The 18,327-nt window shown below is 45.5% G+C and overlaps 1 protein-coding gene across 1 annotated transcript in view; it reads right to left on the bottom strand.

Moving 5' to 3' along the window:
- Window positions 1-18,327, bottom strand: part of LOC142583352 (protein qui-1-like) — a 523,212-nt gene that overhangs the window by 129,935 nt on the left and 374,950 nt on the right. The window contains exons 8-9 of the mRNA XM_075693781.1: window positions 4,216-4,357; window positions 2,602-2,773 (exon numbers count right to left, since the gene is read on the bottom strand). Of these exons, the coding sequence (XP_075549896.1) occupies window positions 2,602-2,773; window positions 4,216-4,357 (314 nt within the window). The remainder of the gene's footprint in view (window positions 1-2,601; window positions 2,774-4,215; window positions 4,358-18,327) is intronic.

The following is an 18,327-nucleotide window of genomic DNA, read 5'->3' as shown; positions in this document are numbered from 1 at the left end:
ATTGAGCCGCCGATCGTCGGCTTCCCTCGCGTGCTTTCACTCGCACATACAGCATACGACGCGCGGCGACGGTGTTATCGCCCTTGGACTTCATACGGAACATCAGGGCGACGCCGACAGTGACAGCAAAAATACGCCTGGGGTGTCCATATAATTGCTATCGCAATAAAACTGCAGCAGAAAGAACGTTGAACTTCGGCGTGACGACCCAGAGAGGACGTACAATTTGCACAAATATAAGTGACAGCAAGACGCACAGCTGCGCAGGAGCTACACACACACACACACACACACACACACACACACACACACACACACACACACACACACACACACACACACACACACACACACACACACACACACTAATAAATATAAAAAGAACTTTAAGGATGCCTTACGCTATTGCATGACATAATTGCAAGTGACCATGGAAGCTGTCTTTTAACTTTTTAGAGCGCAGCTCTTTGGCGTCCGTTCCTGGGTTTCGCGTCGTCGTCGTCGTCGGCGTCGTCGTCGGCCTCGTAACCAGCTCCGCCCCCCTTTCATCCCCCCAGCGCTAGCAGCGACCGACTGATACCAATGGATGCCGCTGACGCCGCTAGAGAGTCAAGATAACGTGACTGCATAGAACACCGTCGCCGCCATGCAGAAAGAGGAGGAAAGGGTCCCCCCCCCCCTGTTCTTGTGTGGCGGATAGCTGGGGTTGACTCACTATCGCCGTCAGCGGCATCAGTCAGTCGCTGCTATCTCTTCCCTCCTCCCTTTATCGTGTTGTCCGCTTGCTGCGCGCGCTTCTGCCCCCATCGTTTGCCGCTGGGTGTACACGCCGCCCCCCTCCGCTTCCGCTTACTGCTGGTTGCTCTCGACGGCGGCGATGAGCCTCCGCTTCGGCGGCGCGAACTGCAGGGTCTTCTCGGCGGCGGCGATGAGCTTCTGCTTCAGCCTCGCTTACTGCTGGTTGCTCTCGACGGCGGCGATGAGCCTCCGCTTCGGCGGCGCGAACGGCAGGGTCTTCTCGGCGGCGGCGCTTAGCCTCTGCTTCCCCCACGGCTGTGACAACCTCGCGAGGCACTTGTATAGATCTCGTCTTTGAGAATCAAGCATTGGTGTACCAAGTCGAACATATATCAGTCTATTTCTCCGACCACAAAGCTTCCTTCATGACTGTCAAGAACTGTTAGTGGAGTCTTTGTTAAAGGAATACGTGTGAAAAATAAAAAAAAAATTATGTGATAGCGCATACATGTGTTGCTCGATTTCTTTGCCTCAATCTATCCAAAAGGTGAAACAGCTTATTTGCTGCGCTCAAATTTCGCATTAGGAAGTAACGTAATCGTCGGTAATTTTTTTAACTAGTCGTGCTTTCCTCCTTCTCGTCCAGCTGTGCGGCTCTGGTCACCTTGCACGCTGCAATAACTATAGCACCTATCTTCCGCCCTGTAGCGGAGCTATAAAGCTAATAACTTTAGGATAGTGTAATCACCATTGCGTTAAGATCGCGGACGATGCGACGCTAACATTGAGGTAAGCTACGATGAAGTACACTATGCCATGCATAAACATCTATTTGGGGGGGAGGGGGGGGGAAGCGAACAGACCATTAGACCGAGCAAATCTGGCAAGTGCCATCGCGACGGCATGCTAAGGCACGACACCTCGCCACGTTGCTTCTCTAAAGGAAGGTTGAGCACTGTGATCGACGGTGAAACTTCAGGTACAACAAAAACTGTGTACTGCGGGCATTGGGACAAGTCATCTCTCAAGGGCCGTCATTTGTTCCTACAAATTGCGTCCTTGACAACCCAGCCTGATTCTGGCCGCACGGGCGCGCACGCTAATTGGTCATGCTGGATGTTACAGAGAGTGCTTTGCAAATCCTTAAATATACGGAAGATAAGATACGTACCCAAGCGATATCCACGTGATTACTTTCAGCACCTCGGCAAAAATTTCCAAATGACTCAAGGTGGCAACAACAATTGGACTATTTTCTAACTGAACGAGTCAGACGATCGATCCTAATTCAAGAGTCGAAGCCCGTCGCCCGAAAAATCGTAACCGTTATACAATATGTTAAAGGCGATTTTTCAACAGTTTGGATAGGGCGTTTTAAATGCAAATATTTATTACTTATATCAATTTACCTGTCTTGTTTAATGTTTCTTTTCTCTCATCAACCGCAGAAGACATTTCCTACAACTGGGAGCAATGTGTTTGTGTGTTTTACTTTATTTTGGTAGCAGATATGAAATAATAGCTAGACGCTTGGTCTTGTCCGCTACAGAGCCTATAGACACTGAAATTTCCACTGCGTTCAACGTGCAACTATTATTTTCTACTCATTAAAAAGAGGCCGTTATAGAACATGCCCGAAATTAGGGGCCAGCCTGTACTCATCTGCAGATGCGAAGCATCAACAAGTTTTCAGCATAGTTCTTAGCAGCGTTTGCAGCATCCGCCGCTCACACTGTGCGAACGCATTTTAACTGCGCCATGTACCGCAATACTACATAAAGAAGATGGGGCACGCAACCAAATATTTAGGGCGCACTTATTTAAGCTTTTCATTCTCGCTGTCGACCACACGCCGATCCGTACCTGAACAACTTTGCGGAAAGTCGGGGGCAGCTCGTCCCAGTCGGGCGTCTCGACCTGCGAGGCCTCGTCCACCATGGCCTTGATGGTGGTGAGCAGCGCCTCGGTTAGCTTCTCCAAGTAGCTGCTGTGCGCCGACAGCTCGGGGTCCAGACCGCTCGCGTGCCACGGAACACTGCGTCACGGAGATTGAAAGGCGGGTATAGCAAAAGCCCGGCTCCCCCGCCTTTCAGCGTTACACAGCCCTCGGGTGAGCATACGGCAAACGTCGTAGTCACCCACTCTGCGCGGAGCATAGGGGCGTTCTTATTGAAAGCAAGTTTCGACACTCGTAGTTGTCAATCTTATGGGGGCACGAAGAAGCAGCTCGTGCGCCAAAACGGTTTTTGCGAAAAGGTGCCGGCAATGGGGACAGCGGGCATATTACTGGCCAAGGTGTCCGCCCAGGGAGGATTAGCTCCGTGAATTTGACCCTGTATGTGTACTGCAGTATTGGCGCTCAGGAACGGGGCGAAAATTCACGAAGCATTTCGTTCGTGTCCGGCAATAGGTCGTAAAGGGTGGCGCCGGCAACCAGTCGCGACACCATCCGAAATGATAATCGGGGAATGACAAACATTTTTTTGCAAGGGAAAGCTTTGAAAAGTTCCTGGCTTTAGGGCGCAAGAAAGTTAGTGCGCTGCTAGATCACTTCTCAAAAATCGGTACCGGCCAACATGATATCGAGTCTCATATTTAGCTAAGGTGATTAGCCATTTACAAGCGTTGTTTAGGAAGGAAATGTTTCGTAAAGTTTACCATAGTTACTCAATAAAGTTTTTGTGCAGGAGTGCGTCGTGGTTATACTGGGGAAGTGGGCCGGCAGAAAAAGACGGTCACCAAGACACCCAAAATAAAAAAAAAACGGGAGGTACACAATAAGTTTCGTGAATAAGGCCCCAAGGCTACAGACTAAATGAAATAAAGCTTTGAACGACAGACAGCTGAGCTAGTTGGTAAGGATTCATTACGCAAAAAAGAGCTGAGGCGTGCAGACAGGACACAAGAGTAAAGAAGTGGACAACACGAGCGCCGAGCGTTGTCGTTCGTGTTGTCCAGTTCTCTACTCTTGTGTCCTGTCTGCACGCCTCACCTCCTTTTTGCATAATGAAATAAAGCGTTTCGAGAAACTTCAATTCGGTTCAAATGAAATCAGAAAGACTGCATACGAAAACGAATACAATTCAGTCATTCATCAGTTTAAAAACTGATGACGTGGTTCAGCTGAGTCACCTCGTGAAATTGGTGGTCATTGCGAATAACTGAGCTTTGCTGCCCGAAGTTCCTCCCTCCCCCCTCTCCCAATTCATTTAACAATTACAAGGAGCCGTTTTCGATGTGCTACGCTAATCGATCTTCTTGATTTCGGGCTTTGCCCCAATATGAGTCGGGAATGAATCCATCTCAAGAAAAAGGTCGTCGCTTCCTCCTTCTCTGCTCACTGAATGGTTAGAAACATTGAAGGTTAAAAGCTGGCCCAGCTCTCCACATTGTTCGTTACAATGATTTTCTCAGTAATGCTTTGGCTCTAGTACGTGGGAGGCATTGATGCGACAATAAAAACGGAATGGTTCTCGCCTGTAGAAGTGAACATTTTTCCTCGCCACGTTCAATATGATGTCGGCGACTAGGTCTTCGGTGTACGTTGCTGTGTCCTCGTCCGAACCTTGTGTACTGACATCGGCGTACGTTGAGGCCAAGGTGTCGTTCACGTTGATACCTTTGGGGAATAAACAGACATCGGGAATGAAAAATAAGGCATGTGATACATCGGCTGAGTGTGTATACACACGGCAATTAACCTGTTGTTGAGAAAAAACGACTTATCTGAGTCATCACTGCGACAAAGGCTCAGAGTAATTTCCACTAACGAAAAATACGCGAGGCAATTCAGTCAGAAAGTCGCGTTCAAAGCAGCAATCTCACACTGACGCGCTATACAGAAATGTAGCTGCTCCACGTAAGTTCATGTGAATGCAGCTAATATCCGGTCTCTGTTAAAAGTGTAAAGGCCACTGCGTGCCCGCCGCTTCAGTAGCGCCTTGGGTGCTTAGACGACAGAGATCGTTAGGAGGACAGTGCTCTCTCTCTCTCTCTCGCTCTCTCTCTCTCTGTATATATATATATATATATATATATATATATATATATCCTTGCGTGCCGAGAGATCGTTACCGTTTATGATGCTAGATCTGGTGATGGAGCACGCTGGTTTGTATATGCTTGATAACGATTTTGCTCGTTACGTTAAGGTTAAGCCTACGTGTGCCTAAAGACTTCGTATTGCAATATTCCAAAGATGTGGTTCTTACGGCTTTGTAGGCAACAGGTGCACAAACACCCGTGTACCGTGCATCGGGTGCCTGTTAGAGAACCCGAGGTGGTCACAATTAATCCTGAGTCCCCAACTACGACGTGGCTCATAATCATATCATGCTTTTGACACGTGAAACCCCAGAATTTAATTTTTTTTGTAGGCAGCAGGAAAGTGTTGCATGAGCAAGAACTACATAGCACCCTTTTGCGCGTTTATTGCTGCGCCATATGTCACGCAACACTGCTTTCTGACTTGAAGCTAAACATTTTGACAGAATTTCCTGTCTGGTTGTGTCACACGTTTTACAGACAGGTGCCGCAAACAACACGAGCAACAACAGCCGAGCACCACGCATTGCGTAGGCACAAAAACGGGCAAGAAAGAGAAAAGTTTATTGGCCGAACTATAGACGGAGCAAAGGATGATAATCTATAGACTTAAAGAAATATGATTTCAAACTTTAATTTTGCAGGCGCTCACGCGACTAACGTTTTGTCATCTCTTTGTGCCGCAGCCGGTCATGACAGTGACAGAATGCATCAAGTATAAGAAAGACTTTGCTCTCGGCTACGCTTTATTCTTGACGCTGCTATAATTAAACGACGCAACGTGAAAAATAGCAGCATATAAATCGGTGCTTCCTATACTCTAATAGTGAAAGCGCCTTCTAGTGCATTCTTTAGGCTGCATGCGGCCTTTCCTGGCTTTTGACATCTGCTTTTCTGCTTGCCTAACAGTGGCTGCGCCAGTAGAAACCCCGCGGTAGAAGAGCAAAAGATTTCGAATACTTAGGCCAAACGCTAGCGCTCTGCAACGCCCTCTGAAATATAAACGACCGAGATTTGACCCCTTTTCTTTTATTAACATGCCGTCCACATGGAACCTTTTTCTTTACGCGGTGCAGCAAAAACGCGCTTATCAACGGTGTTACAAAGCTTTAAAAGACCGGCGATTTCCCATTCATGATATTACACAAACGAAACTTCGCTTTTTAAAATTTCCATATCACCGTAACATATGTTCTTGCAACTTCTTTCCTGCAGACGGCTAATAAAAGTTGTTGTTTTTGTTCCCACGTGCACGAAAGCCCCCCGAGCCGGTACATTAGAATAATGAAATATCAAGTTCCTATGTAAATTAGACTCTTTATAACTTTTGAGCGGTGTTTCGTTAGAAGAGAGCGAATTGTTAATATACTTTCTTAGACACGAAAAAGTACATCGACCTGCTTTTATCGTGAATAATTTGGGACGCGTATTTTCGAGATTAGCTTATAACTTGGCCTGTCTTGATTACATTGAGCCCATGCTGAAGCGACGTTTCGCGAAAATTGTTTTGTGCTTCTCTTGTGAAAAAGGACGTGCTCTCAGCCTCTATTGTTTTCAATCTTTTCGTGTTTACTCTTGGGGCTCTGGAAATCCTTTCCCTTCTGAGAACTGTACGACATTGGCCTTGGAAGTGCTCATATTTTCTCGTCATCTACGTTCTGCTTTTACATTTACGCCTTTACTATCGCGGCGCATTTCGTATCGCAAACGGCAATGACATCTCTTAACGTATTCTGTTTCTGTCTGGACGATAACTCAGTTTTTTTTTGTTAGACTCGAGTTTGTGCGCTGACATGCCATGGTTGCTTAGTGGCTTTGGCGTTGCGCTGCTAAACGCAAGGTCGCTGGATCAAATCCCGGCTGCGGCGGCCGCATTTCGATGGGGGTGAAATGCAAAAAACGCTTGATTTGTTTGGCTCTTGGCTCTTCTGGCTTGTTTTCGCTGTGCTTTGGGCGGGTTTTATTGCGATTAGGACTATTAGGGCATTTTTCGCACTTTCTCGGGGCTATCTATCTATCTATCTATCTATCTATCTATCTATCTATCTATCTATCTATCTATCTATCTATCTATCTATCTATCTATCTATCTATCTATCTATCTATCTATCTATCTATCTATCTATCTATCTATCTATCTATCTATCTATCTATCTATCTATCTATCTAATCTGTCTGTCTGTATAATCTGTCTATATGTCTATCTATCTAATCAGTCTATCTATCTAGACTGTCTGTCTGTCTGTCTGTCTGTCTGTCTGTATAATCTGTCTGTATGTCTATCTATCTAATCAGTCTATCTATCTAGACTGTCTGTCTGTCTGTCGGTCTGTCTGTCTGTCTGTATAATCTGTCTGTATGTCTATCTATCTAATCAGTCTATCTATCTAGACTGTCTGTCTGTCTGTCTGTCTAATCTGTCTATTTATCTAGTCTGTCTGTCTGTCTGTCTGTCTGTCTGTCTGTCTGTCTGTCTGTCTGTCTGTCTGTCTAACCATTTTCCCGCCAACTTGTGTCGCTGGATGGCACTGGGCATGTGCCGCAGCTTATTGAGCTCCTTTGATGCCATCTTGGAGCACTAGGTACATTTCACTTGGTCTGTGCCGCTCTTCGTGAACCTGACGCCAACTTGGGTAACTGGGCATGTGCCACTGGGTATGTGGCGCACTTAAACGACATCAGTTAACTCGTTTCACGCTAACTTGTGTTACTGGGTATGTGCCAGTGCTTAGGTGCCGCTCTTCAATAAACCTCTTTCACCACAGCTTGGGTCACTGGGTATGTATGAACTAGGCATGTGCAGCACTTCAATTAACCTCTGTGATCCGAATTTGAATCACTGGGTCTGTGCCGCTCTTCAATAACCCTCTTAACAGCCACTTGGATCACTGGATATGCGCCACGGCGTATGTGCCGCACTTCAATGAACTTCAATGAACGCCACTTCAAAAACATGGGTCACTAGATAAGTGCAACTGGAATAAGTGAACCCGCTCAACGAACGACTTTGACGCAAACTTGGGTAAGTGGATATGAGCCACTGAGTGTGTGCTGCCCCCCCCCCCCTTCAATGACAAAAAAAAATCATTAAAATTTGGCCGGTGTCAAACACGCGCCTTATACATACAGACGCTCTTGTTTGAATCTACACTGACACACGCTTCACGCGGGGACTTCGCTGCCGTGGCGCTACTTGAGGCTGCGTGTCTGGCGGGGAGGGCGAGAGAGCAGCTGGGCTGCATACGCGGCTCGTACATGACGCGCTTCGGCGGTTGCAGTACGATGTGTCGATGAACTGCTTCAATTCTAATCGCACTAACACCGAAATTCATCGTGAGATGGGTTGAGGTAAATTATATCACCTTCAATCAAGCTTTCTTTGTTCACGCTGGTGTGCCAACCTGTTCGACAATGACGAACTCGCTCAGCTTTTTTTATTCCCTCTACTGAATGGGGAACAAGAAATCTTATTCACAAGATGTACCTTAAGTTGAATTTCTCGCCGAGTAAACTATGTTTGACCTTAATACTGCATGTAGTCTTGTTGTGCGACAGGGCATGAGACTGTGAGGGCTGCGAACGTTTGACGGAGAAGCCACTACAGAAAGTCAAGAGTAGCGAGAATTTTGAAGCACCCAGGGATTTCACCCTTTACGTCGGAACTCACGAGTGCTACAGTTTTCTGCTTGAGTTGACAGGCCAAACAAGAAATGACAATCCTGCTTCAACCAGTGAAACATGGTGATCACACTTTTAAACGTGATGATCATGTTAGTTTATATGATTTCTTCTCTACCGCCGATTGGTCACTGGTTACAGACAAAAGCAATGCTGATGACCAAGTAGATTAGTTTATGGGGCTTGTTTTGGGCAGTATGCGTAAACCCATTCCTCAGTACAGACCTAAGCGCTCTAAATGTCCCCACTGGTTCTCATCTGAACTTATGCCAGCCCTAAAGCACAAAGGTCGTACGCACCGAAAATCTACAAGTCCTGTGCCTTGTGAGTGGATAGAAAGATTCCGCTTTTTTCAGGCTCCTTGCAAACGCCCCTGCAAGCGGGATTATGACTCATATATTGCATTCTTGGAAAAGAGCACCTCCTACCGGCCGGCGGCATTTTGGAAGTGTATCGGCAAGCGCTCTAGTAAACGTGGAGAATGTTTTCGCCGGCTCCACTCTAGCGAAGCAGAAGTACAAGTAGTCGCGCACTGTTATGCTGCCCATTTCTCATCATTATATAAAGCTTTAGGTTTCAGCGCTGGTGTCAGTCAGCAGCACACAACGGTTCCTACATGTAGTGCTGTGTTGTTTGATGAAAAGCGAGTGCCTTAAGCACTTGAAATCTTTCCTATATTGCGGGCCTGGTGGCATCCCCTCGGCAATTCTGAAAGCTTAGGACAGTGTATTTGCTCCAGTATTGACATCAATATATGAGAACTCTGAATACGTACACTTTTCCTCACATGTGGAAAACTATTTGTGTTTTCGATGCGTTTAAGTCTGGCTGTAAAACCGATGTCTGGAATCATCGCCAGATTTGTATTCTCTGCGCCACGTCGACAATTTTTTTAAGCTTGGTTTTCACAACGTATTGCATTTTATTGTGAAGAACTCATTCATTCCGAATCGGCATGGGTTTCTCTCTCACCGCACCCCTATCAAGAATCTCGGAAGTGTCACGACGCAGAACTCGGCGCCGGTACTTTAGAGAGGGGGCAAGGCGACACCATTTGTTTGCAGCAGCAAAGCAGCAAAACTATACCTCAGCAAAGCTTTTGCTGTAGCCAGCCACTCAGTACTACTGGTCAAGCTTAGGCACTTAGGTGTTGACTCGTCAGTTGTCAATCTCTCGCGCAGTAATTATGTTGATAGATAACGTTATGTTAACGTCAATAGCCAATCGTCTTCTTTTCACATGGCAACTAGCGGTGCCCCTCAAGGATCAGTATTAGGACCATTTCTTTTTTTATATTGTTATTAATGACGCTCTTTCCGCTGCTCGGAATTCTTCATTCCTTCCATATGCTGATGACACCAAAATTTTACAGAAAATTCACTGTTGATGACTGTCGCCTCCTGCAGTCTGACCAGTTTTCTTTTTTTTTTAATGGTGCAAAGATAACTTAACTTTTAATGCGGCTAAGACGAAAGTCATGACTTTCACTCGCAAAAACAGCCCGCATTTCTTTGTCTTATCCTGTAGATTCTGTACTATTGCGTAAGGTCTGTGAGATCAATTATCTCGGTGTAATTTCTGATACAAGCTTGCAACTTTCTACTCACACTAAACGCGTTGCAATGCGGAGCATACGCTCTCTGGGCTTTTTTGCAGACTATCGAGGGAATACAATTCTTCTACGCCTTTCTGAAAGTTGCACAGAACAATCTGTCTTCCTCGAATACACGTCGGTCGTCTGGAATGCTATATATAGATGCAACCGTGACATTATAGATATGGTCCAGAAAATGTTTCTAAGCAAACATTGTCACGTGGTAGCGATGGTGAAGAAAGCATAAAAACTGTCAATGGCGAAACTAGCCTTTTAATGGGCGAACCTGTGCCCTCAAAAGCAGGCTACACTAAAAGAAAAACCACAGCGGCGAACACAGTCGGCGATCGTCGAAAATCTGATCAGTGGGTCAAGCGCGTCGGCTTTTATACATGAGTCATGGAATGTTCCAGAGTAATCGCTGGTGTTCGCATGTCTCCCAGATAGTTCTACACAATACGCATCGCGCATACATGCAATCAGATCAAACATGGTTCGGTGACAACAGACAGTGGATAGAACCATCGACAACGTTCGAGAAACTTCCGATACATTCAGGCGAGTCCTGCGCTGATTGATAACATTTTCATTTAATTTATTTCATTTGTTGGACGGTGAAACGCGGTCAACCGATAAACAAGTACACGCGTCAATATCCTCACCGCTTTGCTAACACGGACACTGGACCTTGTTCTAGCACTGCTGGATTATTGATATCGCCCTTGCTTTACTGCCGACGTAATCGCACTGACCTTCTGTTTCTATTCGAACTACTTCACAATGCCCCGAACTCTTCAGTTGTATCATGTTTCGTAGTCCGCGCAAGATTCCCCGTGAATGTATACCTTTCGATGTTCCCGCCTGTCATCACAAATACTCAATCCTCCATAGAATACTGAGCGTTTATAAAGCTGATTTTCATTATCTCGATATTTTTCATAACTTGCTGTCGATGTTCTTTTCCGAGCTTTGCGTTGTTGTTTCGTAGTTTCACACATTATTCAACTGCCTTTCTGCCCGTTTTTCTTATGTACTTACCTTGCGCTTTGTTGTATCTACACTCTCGTTTTCGTAACTAGCTTTGGAGATTCTGTCTTTGTTTAAAATTATATTCCCATGCAGGTTCTTTCTTGTGTTGTCGTGTTTTTTTTTATGTGTGCGTACGGCCAGAACTCAGACCTTAGTGTTGACCCTGGGCACGGTAAATAAATGCTTGATGAAATGATTCATTGATTGATCCATTGATTATATCTGAAGTGTGCCAAATTTAAACCAGCAAATAAGCTCTGTTCACGCGCTTTCGTTCTTTTCAAGCTGTTCCCTCCTGCAGGATGGCTTTCTTGCACCAAAGGTTTTAATGAGGCTGAGCACGTTTTACAGGCGGGTCAGAAGGCTCGCGAAACGGCGAACCTCGCTTTGTACGTGCTGTACAAACACGGCACGTACTCCTTTTCAAGTACTCCTACAAACTCGAGCATAGCAGAGTTGCACGACCTGCGGAGGAGAATAGCTCAGTTTGGTCGCGGAAGAAAGACGCTGCAAGTGGCTGGGATCATTACCGAAACGCGCCCATCAATGCGCAACGTCGTCGACGCAGTCTACTCGAGCTCCCAGAACGAGTTACTCAAAGCGCGGGAAACTCATTTTTCTTCAGTTTTTCTGAGATCGATGTCTTCACGGTAATGGCTTGTCACGTGCCACTTGACTTCGCTCCCTCCCAGGAAATTAAAGGGAGAGAAAGTACCGAAAAATTCTCAGGGAAAAAAAGTCAAACTGCTTCCTGCGTGTCCTTCTTTTCCATCCTCACGGTGGGCGATGACGCGTGCTCGCTGTTAGCGATTGGGCAATCTAAGGTCGCGAGGTTCTTCCTTTATGTAAATTTTTTTTTTACTTGAGCCTACTGCGCGTTTTTGTTTTTATTTACCTTCGAAGTCACCACCTTGCTTACGCGTCCGCTGTAAATGACTTCTGCTCGTTGGCGAGCTAGGGTCGCTCTCAACAAGTTAACATTTTTTTTTTCCAGTGACCTTTATTACATCTTTAATTTTCTTGTTGTAAATAAAAAAAGTCGAAGGTGGGACATCAAAACTTGAGGTACATGATGAAAGAGCAGTATTGTGTGGTATTCTTAAAGCTTTTAAGGTAAGTCAACATGCGCAAATGTGTACGCGCATATTCGCAAACGCCTTACGGATCAATGTATTTCTTGTGGATCCCTTGTGATCTCTTCGTTCTTAGTTATCACCACGCAACCTTTCTATCACTTGCGAAAAATAATTACCAGAACTATGAACACTGAAAAAAAACAACATGTTTTTTTCTTCTATTAGTGTTGTGCGGCAAAAATTACTCTTTTGTATAGTCCGCGATTATGCTAAGCCAACAACGTGAAAACGAGGGGGTTGAGGGGTAAAACAGAGCGTCGTGCACAGAGTCGCTTTTGCACACGAAGAATGGATTGGTAGACTCGGCTGGATTCTACCAAGCTCTAACTTGAAGCGAGAGAAAGCGTGCCGAACCGAACGTGTAGTCCCTCGTCAGTGGCAATCGGATACCGGAAGAGGAAACGTGTGAGTGCTTCTTTCGCTGCAAACAAACAAGGCGCACAAGCGCCTATGCACACGCCCACAACCGCCATGGCAGAACCCATGCCGACAACGGGAGTTCCCACAGCCATGTGACTAACTCCGCCAAGTCTCGGTCGCGCCCCCATGTTGAAGGCGAGAGCGCGGCCGAGTGCTCTGAGCTGGAGGGCGACAATCTGAAAGAAGCAGCCAGACGTGTTCGGAGCGCTCGATTTAGACTGGCCGAATGCAGCGTGCCACCAGAGCGCTCTGAAGCGCTCGAAAACGACCAGCCAAACGTACCGTTAGATAGACAGATGCGGAGCTGCTGTTCGTCGTGTCACAAACCTTTGAACACTTTAGTCAAATATTACTACATTCCTTGCACTGAAACGAGATCGTCGTAAAGGGGGCAAGTTCGAACGGATTAATATCGATCAGCGTGCACGGAATTCGGACTAAGGAGGAAATTGACGGGACATGCGTATTCTATCAAGTGAGCGTTTGGTATGAACATACAGCGGCATTTACGCATTTCACGGGAAAGAACTGGCCACAAAACAGACGGAACCAATACGTACACGTGTCACGAAAACTCTACACGACGCACCGCAACAACGGGACACAGAAATCTTTGACGTAGCAATCAGTACTAGCCCCCTTCCAAAGGCGTCGAAATTTGCCTCCTCGTGTGTAGGTGTCTGCGATCTCCTGTTCTGTCAGAAGGTTTAAAGGCTTGGTGCTACACGCATTCTCGGATTTAACAATTTAGTAGGCCTCAGCGAGCTCCCGAGAGCGTTGATTACAGTGTTCTGTTAGTATATAGTGGTACTTCTCAGCAAGGGCTCGCAGCCGTAGTCTGTTATCGAGCCCAGGTATCGAAACGGAAATACCCATGGGTGGTGCTGATACATGCTGCTGCTGCCTTTTATTTTGTTTTCCATTTCTTTCTTTCTTATTTTTGTTTTGAAGTAAGGGAGAGGGGAGTCCCTCTCCCCTCCCATTCAATTCTATGTTTTCTTCCTCTTGCCTATTGAATCCAGTGCGATATTTGACACGTCAACTATTCGCAGCGCTAATGAAGTTAAGGTTCTATTGCAGCTATGCGTATTGCTGGAACTTGAAAAAATATCCACCAAAATGATTGATATCGACCCCAGACAAGAGAATTGATTACTGATTTAATACCCGCAAAAAAGAACAGCTTAGGCGCAGCCCTCATTTAGTCGGTTGCTTGGTTAAGGCAGCAAGAAAATGCGTACAAAATAAAACGAAAAGACAACAAAAAGAATGCCTAAGTGAGGGCCGAAAAATAAAACAAATAAGTACGTTAAAAACCAACAAACAAAAGCCCAAAAGAGCGCAACGGTGCCCGCGTCGCCGTTAAATGATTGCGTTAGGGCCCAAATGGCGGGGCACAGATTTACTTGAGAAGCTCGGAGAAAAAGGGCCGCGGAACAACAACAGCGCGCTTGCCCAACGTTGGCCTCGCTTCTGCTGGGCATAAAAGCGTGGCGCCAAATAGAAGGGAACGACCGTTATTCACAGTACCAAACGTAGCATTACTGGCTGAAGTTTATGTAGAGTGTTGCCAGAGCATGAAGGAAAGTGATCCACGCCTATCCTGTCCGTCGAAGAATAAGATGAAACTACAAGTATATATAGCATATACACACAGCGACACGCGTCTAAGACGGGCCACTTTGATTTCGCAGAAGCGACGCCCCAGCCCATTTCGCAATCGGCGATCAATGGAGGTTTCGTTTGGGCAGCTTAGTCGGTGTGTCCAGAGAGCTGTGCTTCGGAAGACAAGACAGCGTTTAGGAAGTCCCTGTGTCATTAGGTGCACGTCCTCCGAGGACAACTCGATATTATTGCGCAGTTTCTCGACCCTTCCAGAAACAAAAATATGCACAAGGAAAAAAAGTCAGGTACAAAATTGCACGAGCCACTGCGACACTCGTCATGAGTGGTGGCGCAACAAACAGCAGGCGAAGCCATAGTGTTGAAAGGCAACCGCACTCCCTCTACACGGCATGACGTCTGACGAGGCCGCAGCACCCTTGAGGCACTCGCTCCTCGTGTCATGAATCGCAGCCGCTGAAGGTCGGTGGCGTAACGGTCACGCCGCTGCAGTCACTGTCACGGCTAACGCTCGGCGTCAGAGCTACAATTCTGCCAGCGGCTCTAGACGGCCTTGTCGAGGTTGATGCCCTGAGATACACTGTTAAACAGAAGCTTATACATAAGAGTGAGAGTGCATAAGAGTGACAGGCAAAAACATGCCCTTAAACGTGTGCGCGCACGCACCGGTGATGCTAATGACTGTAGCTGTCCGACAGATAGACGCAGCTTTTATGATTGCTTATATATTTTAACGAGGGTATAGCCAGGAAAAACTGTGCTTTGATGTTAGTGAGTTTCATGATGCCTTGTTGTGTATATATATATATATATATATATATATACACGAGGGGATGTCAAAAAGTAAATGGACTTTTGCAGTTTCTCGCACCAGGGTTTGGTAACACTGCTAGTATCCAGCGCTGAATTAGTGTCGTCTGCAACACTTCTATGGACCGTGTCACTTTTATTCCCGCGTTATTGCCGCGTTAGTCGTTAGAGTGTAGCAGACCGTTAAACATGGCAACTTCATTGTCGATCTGCAGCAAGAAGGAAATGAGGGCAGTGATTCGCTTCCTGTTTGCGGAAGGTGTTAAACCTGCGGGAATTATTAGTCGAATGCAAGCGCAGTATGGTGGCAGTTGTTTATTGCGAAAAAAGACCTACGAATGGATAGAGCGCTTCAACTAGGGAAGAACTTCTTTATGTGACGAGGAAAGATCGGACAGGCCATCGTCGTCAACGAATGAGGACGATTTGAAAGTCGATGAGGGTATGATGATGGAAAACAGACGAATCACAGTGGATGAAATCGCCAATACTTTACATATCAGTCATGGTTCAGCGTATTCTATCTTACACGACAGGCTAAATTTTCGAAAAGTGTGTGCAAGGAGGGTACCAAAAGAATTCTCAGCGCAGCATTAGGCACAAAGGTTGGGCATCTCTCGTAAACATTCGGCCCTTTATCGTCGCGAGGGAGATGGATTTTTACTGCAAACTGTTACTGTGGATGAAACTTGGGTACATCATCACCAACCGGAAAGTAAGACTGCGAGCATGGTCTGGAAACACTCATCATCACCAGAAGTGAAGAACTTTAAACGTAAACCATCAGCTGGCACGATTATGCTGAAACTATTCTGGGACATGCAAGGTGTGGCAGGCGTTCATTTCACCCCAAGAGGCTAAACTGTGAGCAGTGAGAACTATTGTGATGTGTTGCGAACTAAACTGAAACCTGCAGTCAGATCCAAACGTCGTGGAAAACTGCGAAAAGGTGTCATCCTGCAGCAAGATAACGCTCGGCCCCATTCTGCCAAACGGACGGCCGAAACAGTAAAAGAGTTGAGATACGAATTGCTGGAACACCCGCCGTCCAGACGTGGCTCCAAGCGATTTTCATATGTTTGGACCATGGAAGGAACAGCTCGGGGGAAGTAATTGCAGAAGTAATTAATGCGGTGCAAAACTGGTTACAGGTGCAACCTAAAAACTTTTTTTCCGACGTAATAAAATAACTTATGAAACGTTGGGCAAAGTGCGTTGAACTGCAGGGAGATTGTGTAGAACAACAGTCGATGCTCCAGTTTTCTGTCATTAGAATAAATGTACCTTTTCTCAAAAGTCCCTTTACTTTTTGACTTCTCGTATATATATATATATATATATATATATATATATATATATATATATATATATATATATATATATATATATTAACATAGGTAGTCAGGAAAAAAGTGCTCTTTGATATTAGTGTCATGACGGCTTATTGTACATATCCACTATGACAAATTGGGCAAGAACTGGTTGCTTATGTCGCCGCTAGTTCTAAGTCCCACACACGGCTCTATAGAAGTTTACTCAAAATTTAGTCGGGCTATAAAACACTAAATTTGCTTGTTTGCACTTGAAGCGATGACAGTTTTATGTCCGTCATCTCGTGACGCGATGAAGTGACGCTGGACGCACGGCATTAGCTCAGTAGCTAAGGAGGTCTTCAGCTAAGCACAAAGCCCAAAGTTCGACACCTGGAGCGTAAGTGGTAGGGGCTTAGGTAGAGATGTAACGCGAAAATACGCTCACATGCCGACACATGGACGCGTTTTAACCACGCTGGTCGAAATTAATTTCGCGCCCTCCACAACGGCCCGACTCGTACTGTCTGATGCAGCATATTCTGAGTGTAAGCATGTGTACCGAACATTCACGCAAACGTCCGTATAATGAACCACCTGGCACTTATATATAGGGTGCTAATTCAAAGTGTGAATATGAACGCATGAGCTCAATGTTTTTTTATAACGCACTACAATTATCGAGGCAGTGAATAAAGTAAAAGTTCGACAAAAACTGTAAATAGAGAAGAATATGGCTCAACCTTTATACAGATTGTGTGCGTGTGTATGTGCACAGCAGACTAATGCTAGGTCAGAACTATGCTACGACATCAACCTCACAAGATGTGCAAGTCCCAAGCGCTCAGTTTATAGCAGGTTGCGAAAGTTACCCGCCGCTGGGGCTTAATTCGCTCTGGTGACATGCTGTTGAGCCCAACGTTACGGGTTCCATTTTCTGCCGCAATGGCTGCCTTCGGACGAGGAGAGGATGCAAAACGCTCGCGTAATCCGATTTTCGTTGACGCTGGAGAACACCGAGTGCTCAAAGTTAATCCGGAGCTCCAAACAGGGTATCCTCCATATTGAAACTTCGTGTTGGGACCAGTGGCGTAGCCAGAAATGTCGTTCGAAGGGGGGCTCACAATGCAGCTCGGCTTCCTCCTAAGAGGAAGCATTAGGTCGGATGCTCCTATCTAAATATATGTAGAAGGAGAATTCGTTTTTCTCGGCAACCACTGCACCAAATTTGATGATGTTTGTTGCATTTAAAACAAAATCTTAAATTCTAGTGATTGTTGGTTTCGAATTTTCGATTTAGGTCGTGAATATCTTATTGAAAAGTGGCGAAAATGGAAAATCTTCAGAAAACGAAACAATGAAGTTTACAACTCTGTAAATCAGCAATGAAAATTGATATCACAATTACGTGAATTGCACATAATAGTACATCTACAGCGGACAAAATTGATGTTACACATGAGTTTAAAAAAATAGATATTCTGGAAATACGGCTCTTGCAGAACCCTGGTACATAACATAACAAATTCACGTAAGATACAAATAGACATATCGAATTTGTACGCTTTGAATGGTGTAATGGATGCAGTTTACAGAACCGCGATATATGTTCTTGATGCAGAGCTATTAATTTGTAAACTTCGTGCTTCTATCTTTTTCGAAGTTTCGAATTTTTCAAAATATTGTAAACAAAGTTCGGGCCTTAAATCGAAATCCCGCTTCCAACAGACCCTCTAATTTAACTTACTCGCTCAAATGCAACAAATTTCATTAAAAGCGATTCAGGAGTTATCTCAGAAAAGCGTTTCTGCGTTTTACATGTATCTGAATAGGCCGCGTCGGATTTAGGGCCCGAGCTAAAGCTTCCCCTTCAACAATTTGCCTAGGGATCAAATACATAAATAATAACTGCATTGCCATTGCCAAAGATGCTGCAAACAAATTC

The sequence above is a fragment of the Dermacentor variabilis genome, chromosome 1 (assembly GCF_050947875.1).
Source record: "Dermacentor variabilis isolate Ectoservices chromosome 1, ASM5094787v1, whole genome shotgun sequence".
Taxonomy (NCBI): Eukaryota; Metazoa; Arthropoda; class Arachnida; order Ixodida; family Ixodidae; genus Dermacentor; species Dermacentor variabilis.
This window is presented reverse-complemented; position numbering and strand designations above follow the sequence as displayed.